The sequence below is a fragment of the Zosterops lateralis genome (assembly GCF_965231275.1).
Source record: "Zosterops lateralis genome assembly, chromosome: Z".
Classification (NCBI taxonomy): domain Eukaryota; kingdom Metazoa; phylum Chordata; class Aves; order Passeriformes; family Zosteropidae; genus Zosterops; species Zosterops lateralis.
This window is the reverse complement of record NC_139800.1, coordinates 80,348,485-80,369,693: the sequence shown is the minus strand read 5'-3', so window position 1 is coordinate 80,369,693 and position 21,209 is coordinate 80,348,485. Positions and strand designations below refer to the sequence as shown.

The 21,209-nt window shown below is 56.5% G+C and overlaps 1 protein-coding gene across 4 annotated transcripts in view; it reads right to left on the bottom strand.

Moving 5' to 3' along the window:
- Positions 1 to 234: 234 nt before the first annotated feature.
- LOC310922673 (stAR-related lipid transfer protein 8-like) overlaps positions 235 to 21,209 on the bottom strand; it is a 50,578-nt gene continuing 29,603 nt past the window's right edge. For 3 of the 4 annotated variants that reach the window (XM_083883407.1, XM_083883405.1, XM_083883408.1), the window contains 13 exons: positions 10,632 to 10,703; positions 9,253 to 9,334; positions 8,140 to 8,203; positions 6,489 to 7,852; positions 5,693 to 5,866; positions 5,092 to 5,251; positions 4,642 to 4,840; positions 4,317 to 4,527; positions 4,027 to 4,141; positions 3,515 to 3,730; positions 3,092 to 3,309; positions 2,010 to 2,186; positions 235 to 1,898 (listed from right to left, as the gene is read on the bottom strand). In XM_083883407.1, coding sequence (XP_083739533.1) covers positions 1,781 to 1,898; positions 2,010 to 2,186; positions 3,092 to 3,309; positions 3,515 to 3,730; positions 4,027 to 4,141; positions 4,317 to 4,527; positions 4,642 to 4,840; positions 5,092 to 5,251; positions 5,693 to 5,866; positions 6,489 to 7,852; positions 8,140 to 8,196 — 3,009 coding nt within the window. In that variant the 5' untranslated portion in view covers positions 8,197 to 8,203; positions 9,253 to 9,334; positions 10,632 to 10,703 and the 3' untranslated portion in view covers positions 235 to 1,780. Of the gene's footprint in view, positions 1,899 to 2,009; positions 2,187 to 3,091; positions 3,310 to 3,514; positions 3,731 to 4,026; positions 4,142 to 4,316; positions 4,528 to 4,641; positions 4,841 to 5,091; positions 5,252 to 5,692; positions 5,867 to 6,488; positions 7,853 to 8,139; positions 8,204 to 9,252; positions 9,335 to 10,631; positions 10,704 to 19,200; positions 19,400 to 21,209 lie in introns of those variants that run through there. The other variant, XM_083883406.1, reaches the window with a different exon arrangement.

Sequence of the window (21,209 nt, the reverse complement as noted above, 5' to 3'; positions counted from 1 at the left end):
ACAGCACAATGTGGTTCTTCATCTGCACCACTAATGCTGGATGCTCCTCCTCCTCAAGGTGCTCTCCCTGCTGCATGTGGCAATGCCAGGAGAACCCAAACCCTGGCAAGGCCCTGGAACACAGCTGGATATGGAAAATGCTGGATTTGAGTCTCTTCACCCATGCAGGGGCTGCCCCAAGGCCACACATTGCTCAGCTGCTCTGGTGCTGGAGAAGCCCTGAGCACAGGTTCCCTCATCAGCCAGCAGATCCTGTTAGTACTTTATTAATTGCACAGATGGGACAAGCAGCCCCAATCCAAGTCAAACAATTGCTGCAGTTTCATATGATACAAAACAGAAGTCCCTTAAATACAAAATACCCAGGTCTAAGTGAGCATCACCTGGTGCTGAGCTCTGCCACCAGAGTTATATATTAATATTCCACCTGTACAAGTATTTATAGATAGAAAAAAAGAAACACTTTAAAAAATATCAGAAGAAAAATTCATATCCCCATATGTTAGTTATATATATATATTTATTTATATATATATATATAAAATACATATATATATATATAAATATATATATAAACACAGACTAGAGGCTGATTTGTGCTTTTCTTTTTACCAAAAGACAGACAGACAGTTATGGCCAAACTGACATTGGGGGTCCCCAGCTCATGGGTCATGTTGCCTTTCAGTTGGAACAATGTCTAGGAATTTGGGTCCCTGCCTCAATGGAGAAACCAAGTCAACTCCTGGGTGCTGAGAGCTCCAGTGAACAGTTCCTTCATGAAGAGAAGGAAGGGGTGGAAAGGGGGGCAATGTCTCTGCAGTGAGTAGGTGGGCACGGGCCATGTGTAGCTGCCCAAAGAGGGGTGAATCCCAGAAAACTGCCCCTCCTGCCATCCCTCCTCCCTCTCCAGGTACAGCCCTCAACAGAGAGGGCAGCACAACAAGAGGGAGCTGGTCTGGGGGATCTCTCCCTATCATGATGCCTCTTTCCAGGCATTGCCACTTCCCACTCAGGCGCAGCTGCTCCAGGGCTCCAGCAATGTCCTGCACCATGCAAATAACAGGTCAGCTAGCTGAGGGATGGCCTTGGCTTGCAACATGGTCCATCCACCCCTCCTCTCAGTGACACCCAGTGCAGAGAGAAGGGTTTTAGCCAAGGAAGAGCAAGGCACGGGAGTACAGGGCTGCTTCTTCCATGAATTCCACACCAGTGCTGCAACAGGTTCCATCTGCCCCTCAACAGGGGCTGGCACTTGACCTCTACCTATGTATCTATAGGCAGCCCTCTCCTCCCAGAACAGCAGCCTCTTCCACTACCCCACAGTGACTCCCTGGCTGTCCCCACCGGGTGACACCACAAACACAATCCCCCCCTTCGCTGCCCACCCTCCACTTCCCGACCCCGCACTGCGACCTGCGGACACGGCCCCATTTTCCCCGCTCGCTCCTCCACCTCACTCCACGCTCCTGCACCCCTGCTGTTGCTCCTGGCTTGTGTGGGGGCCCCAGTACCTGCCACAGGCTGCATTCAAGGGTCACCCCATGGCCAGTCTTTCCCTCTGCTCCCCCAAATCTCCTATGGACACCATGGCTTCCCCATTGTGGCCACCCTGTCCCACAGCGCTCAGGCTGTGGGACAGGACTGCTCAGATCAGGGTGAAAAGACATTTATAAATATGTGCCTCTGTCTCTCCCTCCACGGGCACTGCACCACACCGTGCTTCCTGCTGAGATCCACTGATAAGTCCAAATCTGAAAGGACAAAGCATCTTCTTGGTGCCTCAGATCTTTGTCTCGGGGCCGCTGGGACTCAGGGCTGGGAAAGAGTCTCGGATCCTCGCCAGCTCCATGGCACAGAGGTGGCCAAAAACCCTGTTATACCACTCGGGAGATCGGCCCCTGGAGGAGAGAAGAGAAGAGGCAGAAGGGGGTGAGTGGGCAGGAGACATCCTGGAAATAGGGAGCAGCATATCCTGCTGCTCCATCCCCTCCCCAGGAGAGTCCCGTTACCTGAGGTCCGCCCTGCAGATGTGGGTCACCCGGGAACGGCCCATGGTGCTGGGCTCGATGAGGTACTGGGAGGTCAGCACGATGGCCTTGACACCTCCCTCCACCGGCACCTTGTCGTGCTCCACCGAGAGGGAGCTGAGCAGGCAGGCTCCCCGCGGCAGGTCTGTGCGCCAGCGCCTGTGACAGAGCCGGGGTCACTGCCTGCCCACGGGGGACTGGGCAGTGAGGGACCCCACACAGCCCGGGAGGGAGGAGATAGGGCTGTGTCCTGGGCTATGTAACCAAAAACATGTATTCTATTTGAAAACTGTTGGGAAGATGTTTTTTCTTTATCTCTTGTAACTCCAGGGGGGAGGGGGCAGGTGCCTTCTGATAATGGGCCAGCTGTTAATACCAGGTGGGGTATTGTTCCTTATCTCTTTCCAGGACCTCACCTCCCTCCAGGGGGATATCTTCTGTTAATGGGCCATTAAAGCCCACCAATGACATGACACATTACATTATCCTACTGTGAGATGCTCCACCCAGTGCGGGGAGCCAAACCATTCCTACCTAGGTAAAAACTGAGACATAGGAGCACCGGATATCCAGTGTTTCCGTGGGACTCCCAGAGGAAGACTGGACCCATTTCACCATTACTGCACCCTTTTTTATACTGGACCATCTATACACCAACAGAACCACACCTACCACTCTGTGAGGGGTTACTTTGAACTGCTTCCAACGTCCTGACCAACAGGATATCAGGCTGTATTTCTGACTCTGTCAGGATTTCTAGCATTTTCTGTTTGTATTGCTCATTCATTTTTGGAGAATTTTTTTTTGTACTACTACATTTGTATTCTTAATATTTCTAGTAATGAAACTGTTCCTATTCGTTCCATTTCTATCCCTATTCCCAAACCTTTGCCTGAAAAGCCTTTAAGTGCAAAATCCTAATAATTTGGAAAAGGGGGCTGGGGATTACATTCCCCATTCCAAGGGAAACTCCAGCTTTCCCTGGCAGACACCTGTCTTGCCAAACCAAGACAGGCTGGAGCAGAGGGGATGCACCAAAGGGAGCCCAAGCCCGCCGCCCTCACCGGAGCACCATGCAGTCCCTGCGCGGGTGCGGGGCCATGCTGTCTGTCACGTAGTGGTACACCTCCATGTCCTTGTCCAGCGCCTCCACCACCCGGCTCTGCAGCAGGTCCTCATCCCACAGGTGACGCTCCCGCAGCACCCGGTGCAGCACCGTGGCAGGAGGGGCCTCGACGTCCGTGGAGACCTTCCACAGGCGCAGAGGGTGCCCGTCCCCAACCTGAGAGGACAAGGTGGGGGGTCACACAGGCTGTCCTGCAGGACCCCCAGTGCTAACCCCTCAGCAGCTTCACTGATGGCTCCCGCTGCCATAGAGCAGCACAATCCCATCTGCTGGCTAATGGGACCTGCCCTGGCTACTGGAGAGGTCACCCCATACACATTTCCCTGCACATTCTCAAGCCCCACCACACAGTGGCATTTACCTTTTTGCAGGACAGTTCTGTGTTCAGAGGCCCCGGGGTGCTCAGCCACCCTTTGAATTTCTCTGACGACTCTTTGAGCAGGTTCTGGACACTCTGCTCAAAGTAGGAGTGTAAATCCTTGCTCTCCCCCTGGCACACCAAGTCAGCCAGTGGGTGAGGATAAGCGTCTGCGGCCATATAGGAGCTGCTCAGCTGCAGCAAGATCTCATGGGAGACCTGCAAGCCAAAAGCACACAGATGTTCAGTGAGGCAGAGAGATCCTGTGGGGACTTTGTGAGTGGTCCTGGACAGACAGAGAACTGTAACTCATTCCCCAGGGAGTAGGGAGGATGGACATACAGCCTGCACCACTTCCTGCCGCAGAACATAGCTGGGCTTAGCTCCAGGGTGAACGGCTGGTGGCTGCTGTCCCACTGAGGGAAGGGTGCTCTCAGCTCGCCCAGAACCAGCACCTGCCAGCAAGGTCACACCTCCCGTGGGCAGTGCTGGGATGGGACACCATTGCCACCCACCTGGAAGAGCTTCTTGCAGTCGGTGATCATGTGGGAGAGGCCCTGCGTCGCGGCCATGTTCTCATTGAGGTCCTTCTGGTCTGGCTTCCCCATGGTGCCCCTCTTGTGTATGGCCCTGTGGGGGATCAGGTAGTGCTGGCACCAGTGGGCACCTCTAGGCCCCCATGGTTCTCATTTGTGTCACAGAGCAGAGCCAACAGCCCCCCATTTGTCTCACCATTCCCTATGGGTGCCCTCCCACAGCAGGCAGGGAAGGGGCACTGGGGAGCTGGGGCTCAGCCAGCCCTTACCTGGGCGATGTGCTTTCCTTCTTGGACACGTTGAGGTGGAAGATGGAGGGGGCCAGGCACACAGCCAGGTTCCCAGCTGTCATCTGGTTCTCCTCAGCCGAGGCAATGTCACTCAGGAAGTAGAGCAGAGTCTGCAGCACCTCCCTGTTCTCATCTGGCATGAGGATGATGGCAGCCTGCACCGCCTGCAGCCGCTGCTCCTTGGACACAACTGTGGGCATGGGGTCAGCAGGGTGTTCCCATAGCCACCACCCACCCTCTCCATCCAAACAGAGAAACCCCCTCCTCCCCGAGGACCCTGAGCTTCCCCCTGCCTGGCCCTTACACTGGTAGATCTGCAGGAAGGTGTCAGTCAGCTTGCTGGTGAAGATGGGCTCGGGCAGGTCACGGAAGTATTGCTTCAGCAGGTCGGCCACGTCGTACGCCGACTGCCCCGCGTAGTTGACGTGGTCAGGGCTGGTCTCATTCATGTGCCGGAGCGCCTGGATCCGGGACTTCACTCCGGACTTGCGGAAAATGCCAACCTGCCAGGACAGAGCAGGGTGTGAGCGGGCACCTCTGGGACAGGCAAAGACACTCCCTCCCCAAAGGGATCATCCCTGAACCCAGAGGAGATGCTGACTGAGGGGTGGCCAAGGGAATGCTGCTGGGTTCCCACAGACAATCCCACCCTCCCACTTCAGCACAGGCCACAAGAGGAGATGAAGAGGATCCCTAAAGCTCTTTTTTTCCCCCCTCAAATCCCAGTGGTGCTGCTCAGCAGCCGTGGCCTCACCTGGTCCAGGCACTGGCTGCGCAAGTATCGCATGGCCTGCTGGATGCTCTGGGGCAGGGGCTGACCCGTCCGCTGCACGTTGACAATGGGTGGCACCCCAAAAACCATCTTGTCCCTGTAGTCAGGGACTTTACTCCGCTTCATGAACTTGGGGACAGTCCTGCAGAGTGGAACAGAGAGACATCAGTGCCCTCAGCACCCCCTCATAAAGAGAGCAGGACCCTGGAAACATACACATACACACACACACACATTTCTGCAGCTTTGAATACAGGCAAGGCAGGTTCCCAGCAGGAATGCCAGCACTTTTTATTAAGATAAAATATTTTGATACTTGGCTATAAAAAGAAACCACTGTCCCACTCTCTTATGTCGCTGCAGCACTTTTAACGCCCCTCAAACACCTGCAGCCCCCACAGTGGCAGATGATGCCAGGAGCCCCTCTGGAAGCCAGGATGATGCCAGAAGGCTCACACTTGCAGGAGCAGACAGCCCGTGGTTTAGCTTTTCCCCCTCCACACCCCAAAGCTGGCCCAGGCTGGGGGCACAGCACGAGCTGCAGCATGTGGGCCCCATCCTGGTCCCCCTGGCCCCAGCTCACCAGGTCCAGGCCTGCTTGTGGGGCACGGAGTACTTCTCCATGATGGCTGTGAGCCGGAGCAGGGAGCACTTCTGGAGCAGGTTGAGCTGGGCCGAGGACTGGCGGTTGATCTCCAGCGAGGCCGAGTTCAGGCTGGGCCGGTGCGAGTTCTGGAAGCTGTGCCAACGCAGCTTTCTGGGGACACACGGGACATTCCCAGCTAAGGAAACCCCCACTGCTCTCCACTCCTTCCTTCATGGGTACTCTCACATCACCCCCCCAGCACCAGCCAAACTAGGTGAGGAAATCCACAGAACCCGGCAACAGCCGCAGCTCTCCTGGGGACAGCCCCAGGGAACACTGGCACAGAGGAGACCTGTGCCCCCTGCGTTTATACGTGTAATTAGTTAATGAAAAAACTTTTAATCAGGGGTCTGTGCAGGCAGACGGGGCCGGCAGTGGCGGCACTGCTGAAGTGCCGGCAGTGGTGGCAGTGGTGTCCTGCGGCCACCAGAGCGCACCAGCGCGCCGCGCTGCGCTCCCCTGCCCGCACCGAGCGGCTCCAGCAGCGCTCCCCTCCCTCTTCCTGCCTCTGCCTCCCCAGAAGAGCCGATCATCCAGCCCACCGAGGATGGGATCGGGCTCCCCATGAGCTGTGCACCCCTCCCTGCTGCAGCAGCCCCGCCCCTGAGAGTGCTCACGGCCAGGCTTGGAAATACGGTCTAGTGGAAAGTGTCCCTGTCCATAGCAGGGGGCATGGAATGAGATGGGCTTTGCGGTCCCTTCCCACCCAAACCCTGTCGGGATTGTGTGGTACCTGCAGGGTCTTGTGAGAGATGCTCCCACTCCCGAATCCCGGCGCTCCCGTGTCTCCATCTCTTCAGCCTCGTTGAGGGAGTTCCCCGTGCTATCAAAGTCACTGGCAGAGGTGCCAACATCCGACATGGACTGCTCTTCGAAATGCAGGTTGGAGGGTTCCCCTCCCGAGTCCGACTCCTCCTCATCCTCCCCTTCCTCGCCTCCCTCCTCCTCATCCAGGCCGGGGGACACGGCTTTACACCAGAGCTCCACCTTCTGCTGCAGCCCCCACATGTCCTGCAGGATGTCGTCGAGGTTCTCGTAGATGACCTCCCTGTCCTTGCAGAAATCCTCGCTGCTGCCGAACTCCGGCACGTTGTCGTAGACGCTGAGGCGGCTGCCCAGGGAGCTGCAGGAGCCCCGGCGCCGGCGGGCACAGCCCCGCGGGGAGGACGAGCCCTCCACGCTGCTGCTGCTGCCGCCCCGGCCCAGCCCCGCGGCCGCGCTCCCTGCGTTCCAGTGGCTCAGGGAGCTGCCGGCCAGGGGACACAAGCTCTCGATGGAGAGGGATTTGGGGAAGGTGCCGGGCTTGTGGTCACAGGGGATATAAACCAGGCAATCGCCGTGGCGAGCCCGGCGCTGGCAGTCGGCGGCAGCCCAGGCATTGCCGGTGGCAGTGGGGGTGTCATAGTCCTCCAGGTAGACTCCACTGCGTTTGGGGTCAGGGCTCCCCTTGGTGCCCCCGGGGCTGGGCAGGCGGTTAGTCCTGTGTGATACCGAGAAGAAGTGTTTTTTGCTGTGTAAAGAGCCAGCAACGTTGCCTCTTTTAGAGGGGTTGGTCCTGGTGGCTGCGAGATCCCCGTTACTCTTCAGAGAGTCCCATCCTGGCGGGAGAGTGGCGCTGCTGCGCGGAGCCACCCTCCCCTCTGGGCTGGGTTTCTCCTTGTCCTTCCTCCGCAGGGACTCGATGCGCTTCAGGAAGCTGCGAGACCTTCGTTTCTTCAGCTTCTCCTTGGAGCCCTCTCCCTGCCCCGAGGGCTGCTCCGGCGCCGATCCCTCGCTCTGGCTGCAGCTGGAGGCGGTGGTGGTGGCACGGAGAGGGGACGGGGACTCGGATGGCGTGGCCGCAGTGCCCAGCGTGCCCCCCGTGCCACCCACGCTGCCCACGCTGCCCGTGCTGTGCAGGGACGTGGCCTCGGGGTTGGTGCTGAGGTCCGTGAGGATGCTCTCGTGGCTGGACACCGGGCACATGGTGCAGCTCAGGGCCTCTGAGCCCTGGGACAGCACGTCGGCGGACCCCACCCGTGACCATCTTTTGCTGTCCCTCTGGAAGGCCCACCGGCTGCTGATGGCACACTGGTCTTCCTCCTCAGAGTCTTCATTCTGTGGGTGGTTGAGAACAGGGAATGATCAGTCAGTTGGAGCCAAGGAGGGTCAGCACACCCCTGCCACCTCAGAGGGGCACAGCCACCAGCATGGCCTCAGGTGGGGAGGAGAGCAGCGTGTTCATCCCCTTAAACCAGCTCAGGACTCCTTTGGCAGTGGAGGCCTCCAGGAGCCCCTTTGTGCCCAGAGCAGTCCCAGAGCTCACCAGGACACTGCCCCACCATCAAGCACATGATCCCCTGCACCCCTCAGCCCCTCACCTGCCTTGAGCATCCAGGACCTACCTGTTTACGCTGAAAGTGGACATCCAGCTTCATCGAGGCACAAGTGTTCAGGGTCATCAGCCTCCTGCAAGAAACAGAGTGGCTTTACCCTGGTCCCAGCCCCTGTCCCAGCCCTGCTGCAGCCACAGGGATGGCTTTGGCTTCATCTGATTTTCCTGCCTTAGAGCCTTGGCTGTGCCTGTCACCTTTCACCCGCTGCTGTGGCTCCACAGTCAGAGGGACACCTGACTAAAAAGGGGACAGTACCAGCAGATGGTAGCCCAAGCCAGGTCATGCCCATGCCAGCAGCTGGGGACACCAGTTCTGCAAGTGGGCTGGGGTGGTCTGCTCCAGGTTATCAAAGCAAAATCTCCTCGAAGGTCCTGTGCCCCAGTGAGGGAATGACTAAAGGACCTGAAAGCTAGAGAGGGAGGGACAGGCAGAGACCCTCCTATCACCTCCTGCCTCACTGCACCCAGGAAACAGTACAGGGATCCCCTCCTGCCCAGCACAGCAGCCTCTCTGCTGGGAAACAAATAGGAAACAGACCCTGTTCCCACCTCTTCTCTGTTCTGTGTGGGAGGGACAGCGTGGAGTCAGAGCAGGGGTATGAGTTGATGACATGTCCTGAGAGCCAAGGCAGGGCTGAGTCACCCACAGCACCGAGTGACACATGGCCCACCCAGACAGACCATGGGGTCACTGCCCCGCTTTGGGTGCCAGCTCTGGCCTGCTCTGCCTGAGTCCCCCACTGGCTGTTCCCTAGACATCCCTCCTGGGCAGCTCCCAAACCTGCAGCTGCAGCAGCTCCATGCCCAGGTGGAAATGTGCAGCCAGGCTGCATTGCCTGGTACTGGGATGGCCAGCATCACGTGGAGCATAAAAACCTGTTGTTTCCCTGGAACCACACAACACCTGTAGTGTTCCCTGACCAACTGAGTTCTCACTGCAGAGGGAGTGACAGTGCTGGAGCAGGCTCTGAGCCCAGCCAAAGTGCAAGGCAGGCACCCAACTAAGCCCATCACCCCATCAAGCACCCCCTGAGCCCACCACCCCATCAGCCTGGGCTGCTGCCCTTGTCTGTGGCACATCCCCGTGCTGATTCCATGTGCAGGATGGGCAAAGGAGCATTACCTGCACAGGGATTTGAGGGAATCCTGGTCCAGGAAGCTGTGGTCCTTCTTCACAGCACTGATGTCAATAGGGAATGATGACTCTGGGGAGGAAAGTGACATCAGTGGCAGATCCCAAGCCAGCTGCTCCATCAGGGACAAAGGGCAGCAATGGGCATGGGAAGAGGAGGAGAAACCCAAGTGACTGGAGATGACCTGGAGGTGGTGCATGCCCAGGGTCCCTGGGCATGGCTCTTCCCAGGTACATTAGGTGAGGGTGATAAGGTGCCCAAGGGCCCCTATGCAGTTCCCTGCTCATCCCTGCGCATTCAGAGACAGTTCTACTAGGATTGTGCATGTGGGACCTGGACCCTCAGCCCTAAGGGTCTCAATCCATCTGTTCATGAAGGCATGCAGCATGATCACCACGGGAAGGGAAACACTGGGAGGATGTGGGAAGTTCTGTGGACAGAGGAGACTCCAGCACCAGCCCCACTCCTCACTGCCCAGCTGTGAGCACTGTCCAGGATCAGCACCTGGGGCTGGGTGTCCCAGCAGGAACACGGCCTGTCCTTGCACGTGGGGCCTGCCCCCCAAAATAGGCACTGGCAGCAAACAGGCTGCTCATAAAGCCACCACCGGGGAGCTGGTGCTGCGGGGGGCGGGGGAAGTGCCCGGCAGAACAATGGCCGTGGCTGTGGCTGCCAGAGCCCCACTTCCCGCTATTGTCCAGCCAGACGGGGCCGGCTGCAGCCGCCTCTCCTTGCACCAGCCGGGACCAGGATCCCGCCGTGGCTTCCACATAAACACAGCTGAGCCGAGAGCCACCGCCACAACCACTCTGTCACCGCCCCGAGAGCCCGGCACAGGAGCTGGGAGTTGGAATGCCAGCCAGGGAATGCCCATGCCCCGTGCCCAAGGAGACACAGGGATATGGTCTGCTCCAGGCAGGGCTCGCTGAGTGCTCAGGAAGGACAGGCTGGAGCAGGGCAGGGGTTGTGGGAGTGGAGAGAGACGGGAGGAGGGAGAACATGCTTGCTCTCCATGTTACTTACACTGTCTTCCCCTATACTCCCACCCACGGCAAACACTCCCTGAACCTCTTCAGAGCTGATGGCTCTCCAAAGCCTGGCTGCCCTTGGCCAAAGCAGCCGCCCCAGGATTCCTTAGAGCCCTGCCTGAAGGGGAAAAGTTCAGGAATGCAGAGAAGTTAACTGGCTGGTTCTCTAGGCTGTGGCCAAGGGCTCAAAGTGTAACAAACAATCATATAATCAGTGAACAACCCCCTCTGTCCCCTCCCTGAAGCTGTGGGCGCTGTCCCTGCAGCCCCCTTTGGAATCTGGATGAGATCAGGCTCTGAGCAGGTACAGAGCAGGGTCAGTGGCAGGAGGCAGCTCTCACCTTCATACAGCTGGGCATACTGGGGGAATCCCGCTGCCCGGAGCCAGTCACACGCTTTCTTGGCTTCAGTTTCTGTAAGAAAGCAAAGAACCAACCTGAGCATCAGCAACACCCCAAGAACACAGCCCACTGCCCCCAGAGCCCTGACACAGAGCCCACATTCCATGAGCACAGAGCAGAGGAGATGCACAGCTGCAGAGCCAGGGGTCCCACCAGCAGCAGGGTCCTGGGCAGACATGGCTCAGCTGCAGCTCTCTGCCAGTACCAGGCAAAGAGCAGGAGGTGACAGTGATGCCACCTGAACGACAGGGCCACAAGACACAGTTTTAACCTTCTGATTGAATGTTTTGTTTCTGGGCCCACCAAACCAAACACAGTTCTTGGCCAAGCAGGAGAGGAAGATCTTTCTTTGTAATCATGAGTTCAGAGCTCATCAAAGCTCAGTGCTGATCACTTCTGCAAACATCCCTGAGCAAAGGCTGCCAAAGGAGCCCTTCCTCCCCCACCTCCTTCCCACCACCCAGCCCTCCCCACCTCTTCTTTCATGCTGGTGTTTGTCCCAATGGGCATCCTGGTGGGGTTCTTCACCCCTCACCCAGCTGGATCCCACCCCTCACACAGGGATCAGCCGTGGCTCAGATGAGCCCATTCAGCAGCCAGCAGTATTTCCTGGGAAATTCCTCCAGTTTAGAGAACTTGAGGGAATACAGCCCAGAGCTCCTGCAACCACAGCAAGTCATTGCCAAGTGTCAGCACCCATTGGCCCGATGACATTTCTGCTGCTGAGGGTGACAACATTTGACCTCAAGGGTAGAAAATGCCTTGGCAGCCTCAGGGTCTGGTCTGTCCCTCCCGGAGGCACCACCCGGCACAGAGTGGCCTGAGGCCAGACCCACCCAGCACTGGAATACCCTGATTCCATTCTCATCCACCCACTGCCTTGGACCAGAGCTCTGGCTGCAGTTTGCATTCCCAACTCCAAACGTACAGCAGCAGCAGCAAAAAAAAAAAAAAAAAAAAAAAAAAAAGCTCTAAATAAGAAGCTCAATTCAGGACAGGACCAAGCCAAAACCCTGGACCCAAATACTTGGCAAGTTTTGGGAAGAAGTTTCGGAATGAGAATATGGATCTGGATCCAAACCTCACAGCTGTCATTAGCCGTGCCATGAGTCCTGCCAAAACCCAGGATGACCCCCTCCTGCCCCCAATAAGGCTCAGATCCAGCAATCCCAGCAGGGAACTCAACTCTGAAGCTATCTCGAGTCAGTTCAACCATGTGGAGCACCACATCCCTTACAAAGAACCCAACACCCCGTGGGGAGGACACCCCATAGCTGCATAGGAGGGCACCAAGACTGGTGGTCCCTGGGAATACTCTTTGGCCATGCCAGTTCTGGAAGCGGATCCCTCCCACACTCCTGGAGTGGGCAGGATCCAGGGACAGGCATTTCCCACAGCCTCTGCCAACAGACCTGCCAGTTCCCACTCCTGCCCAACTCTGCTGCTGTACATGCTGCCCTTTCGCTCCCAATGGAAATTCCATGGGGCCAATCCCAGCCAGCAGCTCCCTGCACCCCCAGCAGTAAGCAAAAGCACAAAACTCCCACCTGTACCATGGATCCTGCCCCAGGGATGGGTCTGGAGGAGGGCAGCAGGAGCAGGGCTGTGGCTGATCTTAGCAGGGCCCAGCTGACACCAGAGCATGGCTGGGCACCCACTGGGGCCACGCTGGAGCCTGGTGACACCCAGAGTGACCACGGCCACCCCCCCAGGCCAGGAGCAGCAGGGAGCAGCCAGGGCCCAGGGCTGCAGCAGGATGCTCTATGCAGGACTGGGCTCAGCCACCCATCATCGTGGTGGAAATGCGGAGTCACAGCACGACATTTCCTTCCCTCCGCTGCCTCCCCCACACATGGGCTGGCAGGGGGCCAGGACTCTGAACCTCCACCTCCCCTCTCCTCTTTGGGAGCCAGGTCCCAGGCTCTGCTCTGCCTCCTGCATCCCCCCAGAGCCCCTCAAACAGAGAGAAGCCCCCTAGAGCAGGGGGGGCTTTGGCCAGCCCAGGCTGAGCCCTCCTCATGTAGAAATGCTGTCACAGAAAAGGTTTCCAAGTGTCCGGTCCCAGAGGGAGCCAGCAGCCAGCTTCCTCCTCTTCCCGCCCTTCCCATGGATGTGCTTTCCCAGGGAAGTGCAGGAAAGGCCGGGCAGGCAAACACTCCTGCCGTGGGGCATGGCCGGGTGCCGGGCACAGGGTCACTCATTCCAGCCGTGTTCCCAGCCCTCCCTGTCAGCTCTCAGGAGCCTCACTGTCGGGCAGGGTGAGGGGACCTGAGCCCAGCACACATTCCTGGCTGTAGCCAGGAACCCAGCCTGAGCCCAGGGGTTGCTGCCTGGAGACCGTGCATCCTCCACCCAGCTCAGCCTGAGTGCCAGGCAGCAGAAGCAGAGATTGGTTTCCAGCATCTCCAGATGCCAGGATTTTCTGGTGTCTAATCTAGGCTCATCAAACACTACACCCACCCTCAGCAGGGCACAAAGAGAGTCTCCTTGCCTCCACTGGTCAGAAAACAATTTCCAGGAGCTTATAGCAACTCAGTATCTTTGATATCTGTGGTTTAAATGGTGCAGAAATTGTCCCACTCCAGCTGCATAGCAGGAGCAGCAGGCACAGGGTACAGGCAGAGTCCATGCATCCCTGAGAAACAAGGGGATAAATCTCACTAATTTCTTGACTGCAAGAAGCGAAGGTACACCAGGAGCCCCATTATGTTTCATGCTCCAGAGGAAGCTTTCCATGGGAGATGAGCCTTCAGGAAACACTTGGACAATCCCATGGGGGAAACCAGCACCTTCAGTGGAAAAAGCTCCCAGTGGTGCAAAATCCTATGAGCCACCAGAGAATCCTCCCCCAGCAAAGACTCTGCCCTTGTCCAGCAGCTGTTGAGGCTGGACATGTTGAGGCTGAAATTTCCTTTTCCCAAGAAAAAGGTATCCACAGTAGCTGTCCCACCCACTGCACCCAGCAAGGGGCAGAGACTGTAACCCAAGTCCCACCATGGTCCATCAGAAATGCCCTGAGTGGGTCCAGCCCCCCAGCCGGGGACCCCTGATGCCCCAACACCCCCAGGAAGGGGTGGAGATCAAAAACGAAGGAAGAGAGGAGGCTCCCATTGTTCCAAACGAAAAAGGATGAAAACCAACACTGAAGTGGAAAAAAAAGGACAAAATTCCCCACTCCCCTTCTTGCAGTCACTGCACTGCAGCATTTCCCTGGGGCAGCCCACTGGTGGGCTCCAGCAGGAATGGCTCATGGCTGTGGGGTGGCTGGAGCCGGACAGCTCTCTCTTAAGTGCCTTCAGTGCTCCATCTCCCCCACCCTGGCCTGGAACAGGTGTGGACAGGGAAAAGCCCAGAACATTCCATAAAAACTCTAAAATGAGCAACCTGTAACACTGGAGAATTACACAGGAATTCTCCTGTTACCTGTAACACAGCAGAATTACAGGCAGGAAAGCCACTTCCCAGAACCCCAGCTCTGCACTTTCACTTTAACAATCAAAACTGACAAGAAGTCCCGGGCCAGGCTCTCAGCTTCCCACAGCAAGGTTCCAAATCCCCATAAAACGTCCCACACAGCCAATTAGTGTGTGAGGAGAAAACTCCGCCACAAAATCGCTCGCGTGTTACCTCATGGAAAGCTGGAAGCAGCTGCCTGGCACTGCGGGGGAAGCTTCACCCCCAGCACCAGTGGGGGGAGAAAATCACTCTTCTTTCTTTCTTTTTGGTGTGATTTCTTTCCATCCTGCCTGAAAGTAAAACTGCCTACAACAGGGACTTTCCTTCCCGGCTGTAAGCAGAAGTTTCTTGCCTGCCTTTTACAGGAATGACAGAAAGTCCCAACACCTCTCCTGAACCAGGGAGATGTGACTTCACTGTTTGAGAACATGAAGACCTGAAGCAGGTGTCCCATGGGAAAGGTGTACCAGGGACACAGGGACTGACTCAGCCTGGAGAAATCAGAGCTGTCTTCAGGGCAGCACTCTCACAGCAGCCAAGGGCCAATCCCAGACCCTCCCAGTGGGCCTTGGAGGAAGCCCCCACTGTCCCCTCCTGGCACTGGGCACAGCTGGGACTCACTGATCCCCCCAGACGGGCTCTGGCACAGGAGGCACACAGAGCTCCACACAGCCACAGGCATCTGCCAGCCACGGGCACCTCCTGCTTCCAGCTCCCAGCTCCACTCAGCAAAGTGCAGAGATTTTGGAGCTGCCAGCACAGACATGGACAGGGCACATGGACAGGAATGAGGAATGCTCTTGGATGTCCTCCCAGACACAGCGCTTTTCCATAATTAACCTTCACACACTAAATAGGTCTCACGAGCTTTGGGAACTCCTCCTTGCTATGTCGCCAACCAGGAACTGCTCAAATGCCTCCTTCACCTCCAGCCCTGAAATGTCTGCTCCAAGGGCATTGCTGGCAGAGGGGATGGCAGCAGAGCCCTCTGCCACCCTGCTCCTGTCCCAGACAGCTGCTGGAACACCAACACGAGGGACATCCAGGGATAAAAATGATCCTAGAGGTTGCACAGGAATTGCTGGATGGTGTCTGTGAGCACTGGCTGGTACAACTCAGACAGGAACTCCTCTGGCCACCACAGGGCAGAGAGACTGTAGCTGTTGGGTGTCTGGGTCAGATCTGGATCATAATCCTTGCAGGCTCCAGCAGCACCATCAGAACCCCCCAGAGCAGTCCCCCACCTTATCTCTGCCCCCCTCATCCCTCAGCCGGGTTCCAGGGCTGTGTATGACCACCCTTATCAGCTGAATGGGGTAGCTCTCATTTCCTCCCCTCAAACGAGCCCAGCAGCAGCCTCAGGTCTGGTTTATTCTGTTCCAAAAGCTTAACCAGCCCTTTGCACCCACAATGTGCAGAACTTTGTGCTGCATGACACAGGAATACAGCCACCACAAACTGAGGTGATGCTGCAGCACCTCTTCACCCAAAACCAGCTCCTGCCCTCACAGGCTGGCACCTGGGAGAGGAGCTGGGCCCAACCTGCACAGGGAACACCTCTGCTTCCACAAACATCATTCAGAACCACCTAAATTCAGGTGTGCAGCCAGTGCTGTCTTTTAATAAAGATGAGAAGGAAGCACTGAGGCAGACATATTAGCCACAAAAAAAAAAAAAAAAAGACATGTAGGATCATGGAATCATGGAGTGGTTTAAGCTGGGAAAGGTGTTTCAGATCATCAAGTCCAGCGTTGTCAAGGCCACCACTAACCCAAGTCCCTTCTTCTCACCAAAACATCTTCACAGACCCCACAGGGCAGGGTTGACAGCCTTGCTCAGGGGCATGGGATGCACCAGGAGGGAAGGACTGGAGGGCTCTGGGACATGCCATCCAATGGACATTGGCAGCAAGACACAGTGGGGTGCCAGAGACCAAGTCAATGTCCCCTGGCACTGCTGTGATGGCTACAGGAGTGTCCTACAGCAAGTTACAGATTCCTGCTCCCCCAGGCAGCTCCTCAGAGTCCTGTAGCCCCTCTGGCCTACAGGACATCTCCTCCCAGCAGCTCCAGAGCACTCGGGAGCAGGAGGTCTGCGGCAGCTTGGGGGTTACACATCCCACTGCTCAGGCTGCAGCTGCAGAGCAGATGTCTGGGGGGGAACAAGGGATGGAAAAAGAGAGGAACAGAAACAAAAGGCCAGGAAGGTGAGGACCCTGATCCGTCCTTGCCTTTCCCACCTGCGTTTCTGCAGCTACTCTGACCCCAGAGGAACAACAGAGAGGGGAGACTGTCCCACTGTGTCAGGAGCACACAGCTGCTGCCCCCCATGTCTGAAGGGAAGCCCAGCATGGAGGAAACCTGGCATTCCATCTCTGAAAAGGCAATGGCAGAGCAATCTCAGAGCACAGAGAGTCTCTGGCTCCAGCCCACCCTGTGCACCACCCCAAGAAGGCCTATCAGTGCCAGCACAGCCACCCGCCACCTCTGTCAAATCTAAGCCTATGGGAAAGTTTCTTCCTTCTCTTTGGTGTCTGCTGAAGCCAGAAAGAAAAATCCTGAAGAGAATCCCAGAACAGGGAAATTGGGTGGGAAGAGACCTTAGAGATCATCTCATTGTGGCCATCTGCCATGGGCAGGGACACCTGCTACCACCCCAGCCTGCTCCAAGCCCCATCCAACCTGGCCTAGAACACTTCGAGGCATGAGGCATCCACAAGGAGCAAGATTAAAACAGCCATTCAGATGCTGAAAAAAATTAATCCACCTTGCCCATCCTGTGGTCCACCCTTTCTAAAATTGCACCGTTTTCCTGTTGACCATCCCAAGGATCTCACACGCACTTTGTTTGGACAAGCGGACGCCATCGCTCGAAGGGCAGCCAGAGGTGCTGGAGCTTTGGCAGGGCCAGGCACAGCAGCCATCACCCACCACAGGTACCAGCCAGGCTGCACTCCTGATGGGAGCCATCACATCTCATGTTTCTTTACGTGGACAACAGCAGAAGTTCAGTTTTCACCACATGGAAGAGGGCTAAACCCAGCATGGACTGAGGGCTGCGCCTGGAGTACAGCACGAGACCCAACACCAGCCACCACCAAAGGCCAAGGAAGGCCAAGTCAAAGGAAAACACCCAGAGTTCTGCTAAAAAAACAGAACTAGCAGCAGCTCTGGCTCTGCAGGGAGCTCTCAGCTCTGATCACCCACTGGAGCATTTGCATCTCCCATGGATGTGACCTGCTGCAGCTGCTTCTCCTGCTTCCCACGCCGAGGATCGACCCCCAGCTCCTACTACTAAATCCAGGCACTAAAGAACAGTTACTTCCTCAATACATAAGGGAATTCCCTCCTACTTTTATGCATTTATTTAGCATAAACACGTGTGTTACCAGAGGAACCCGTGGAGCAGAATTCCCTTGTGGTCTTGCTGCAGCTTTTTTCCACGTTGTACAGATTACAAACCCACCCTGTTCCTGGCTGAAGAATGCTCAGGCTCCAGCAGCTTTGCTGGGAGCCCTACACACCCCCAGGGACAGGGAGCCCCAAGCTTGGCTGCCACACACAGCTGGTGGTGGCCACTGCCACAGCCCTGGCATGGCACAAGCCCTCACAGGAAGGAACAGGCACTGAATTCCCAGCTGGGGCATGAAGGGTTACGTTAGGACTCTCTTCTTCCCTTCCTAAAGGCTGCAATACAAAAATAACCCCAAATCAAGTATTTCCCAGCTCAGCACAAGATCCTGCCTCCTTCCCCACCAGCCTCAGTCTTGGTTTATCAACTGGTCCCTGTAGCCCAAGGAAAGTACAGGTGCCTGGATGGGTTCCTCATTAAACTCCTGAAATCCCATCCCACATCAGAAAGATCCACAAAATTCAGGAGTTTAGCCCCAAGGAGTCCTGGATGTGCAGCCAAGCACAAGGCCCTGCTCAGCCCATGGGGGTGCAGGCACAGAACCCTGTCTGTCCATGCAGGGACCCCTCCAGGCAAAGCCACACATCGAGGCATAACCCAAACTCTGAGTTTCAAAATGCAGCCAAGGGATGTTTCTTAGGGGGACAAACTCTGTGTGCACAGGGGAAGGACTGTCACCAGCTCACAGGTCCCTCCCATCACGACCCTCTTCTGCTGCACTCTACATCCACCAGCATTGCTTGTGCATTGCTCACCACAGCTCCGGAGGCACTTCCACCTCCACCCCACAGCTCCAAACCCCGCTCTTTTCTCATTCCTCCTCTCCTCCTTCTGAAAACTGCTTTTAAATCAGGGAATTGGTGTCAGCAGGTGATGCCACATCCCAGAGCAAGGCTGGCACCAGCACCATCACACCCCTGGCCATGCCGGCTGCCTCCCTCACCCCTGGCAGGGCCGGGGGGTCGGGCTCACACAAAAGGGTTTTTTGGCTCAGGAAACAATCGGAGACCAGGAGGAGCTGGCTCCCCGCGCTCCCACCGGCTTGGCTGGCTCTGGCAGAAATAAACCCGAATATAATATTGCCAGGGCTGCAGGTGTCCTCTGCCCGCCTCACCCTCCGCGGGGAGCGGGGCGGGGAAGGAGAAGCCCCACGCGGTGTGGCTGAGGCCAGCCCCTGCTCTGTCACTGCCACCGCCGTGTCCCAGCAGGGCACAGGAATCCCTGCACATCCCGCTGAGCCCCGCTCCGGGAACACGCTCCCGCAGGGAGGTACCTGCGGAGCACTTCACGGGGGGGGGAAAAAAATTTAAAAAAAAAAAAAAAATTAAAAAAAAAAATACAGTGAAGGAAATTCTGGTTTTCGAGAAAAGATTATATATATATATATATATATATATATATATATGTATATATATATGTATATAAACACCCCAACAACAACACAAGCGACTCCTCTGAACCCTCGCCCCGCTGTGTAAAAAGCCAGACCAAACCGCCTTGCTGCACAGGAAACGCTGCTTCCAAGAAATCTCTTAACAAGAAAAAAGGTCATTTTACAGCCTTTCCCACCTCCCCCGAGAGCTTTTGCTGGGCTGGAGCCTCCCAATCCGAACACAGAGCTAGGACAACGAGCAAAACTCACCATGGCAGGAGCTGTTAATCCCGGTTTTGTTCATTGGAACCCGTGGATTAAAAACCGAAAAAAGTATCAGCATGACCCCCGGGCTCCTTCACGCCCTCCTCGGCCACCCAGCTCTGTCCAGCGGCGGCGAGAGCCCTTCTTCTCCATGGCAGAGCCGCAGCTTTGCCCGCCGCAGGGGCTGTGCCGAGCCGACGTGTCCCCGCCGCCGCGGCAAACAGGACATCCCGGCCGCGCAGGGCTGAGCGCCACGGCGGGGGTGGGAGCGCCGGGGAGGGCTCCATCCGGCACCGCTCCCGGCACCGCTCCCGGCCCCGCCACAGCGCGGCCAGACGGGGATGGGCCGTCCCGCCGGCCACGGGACCCCCGGCGCCGCCAGGTGAGCCGCGGCTTCCCATCCCAACCGGAGGAATCGAGGGTCCCGCAGTGGGGCGTCGTGCCGGCTCCAGGCGCTGGTGGGGAGTGTGACGCTGTCCGGCGGTACAGCGGGATAGAGGAGAGGGATGGGCGCCCCAAAAGCCCCTCTCAGCATCAGACATCGACTACCCGAAGCACTGGCGGTGAGCCTCAGCTGAGGCTCCTCTCGGCAGGAGCTGCCAGCAGTTCTCAGCAAGGGATGGAGAAACTGACAGCCAAGGCTGGGCTGTCATAAATTTCCCAGTCTCTCAAGATATACCAGAGAGGACTAAAACCTCAAAAGGATGGTTCAGGGACAAAAGCAGCAGTGCTTGCAATCTGAGATATCCAGACTAAATCACTCAATTCCCTACAAATTTCTGGTTTGTGCTGAGCCCAGTGTGCTCCACCTGCCCAGGGAGTGTTTCTTCCCCATGCAGCAGAGGAGTCAGCTCACCTCTCAGCCCAAAGCAGAGGGGTCAGCACAGTCCAAGCAAGAAGCTGTGGTTGCCACGGGATTAATTTCCACAATGAAAACCACATTCCCTGTGCCTGCACCTGCCAAAACGCTGCTTTGGCACCAATCATTCCCAGAACGAGCTGTGAGATCCCCAGAGCTGAGCAAAATCTCACCTTGCTTGTGATTCCCGGTGAGAAACACCATCGGTCCCTCATCCCTGCCCAGGGATAAAGCACTGGGAAACATCCTGCCCACCCTCAGCTCATACCTGGCAGGTCTGACCCTGCAAACCCAGGGGAGACCCCGGGGGAACCCCAGCCCATCAGATCTGGCTGACCTGACAGTCTATGACATCAATGGAAACTCAGTAACTTGGTAACAGGCCCAATATCACCCCAAAAACATGGGGAGCAGTGAAACCTACACACAGGGGTGGAAACACAGCGGGTTTAGGGAGGTCACTGAGTCAAACAGGAGCACATGGTCTGCCTCTTTCTTTCTTTGTTCCCCTTTCTCCCAACTGGAAGGAGATGTTGTTGGGACTGGAATTGAAATTCAAGGCTTCTCGTTCTTTATGGAGCTAATGGGAGATGCCAGGAGAGCAAGACAGCAGCATTTTGAAGAAGTTATAAAGGATGTCACAGTTTTCCAAAGAGATGAAGGAACATTTCAAAAAAATACAGAAGTCTTCTTGCCAGGAATGTGAGGAACGTCAGGGAATATTATAAAACAGGATGCAAAAGCTGGCCTCAAGCAATATTAGACTCTTGTGCTGGCCTGACAGCCAAGATGCTGAATCCCAATGGAAGACAAATTATGGGAATGGCAGAGTCAGCTTACATGGCTCCATCCATCCGCCTCCCACCAGAGAATCCAGCACAGCCAGGTCTGCCTGTGCCACTTCCCATAGCCAAGCCCACCCTGTGCCCAGGCATAGACCAAAATGGGGGCCTTTATGTAAAAAACAGCATTTCTGAGGAGCCAAGGCAAGCAAAGCCTTGAGGGACACAGAGGAGAGCCACAGATCAGGAAGGATCCAAGGATGCAAAAAGGAATCTGGGCTGCTCCGTGGCTAAGAGACAGTCCCAAATCCAAGACCTTTGCTGTAAGCCAGGTGGAACGCTTCCCAGACGTGGGTCAAACAACTCTTCTTCAG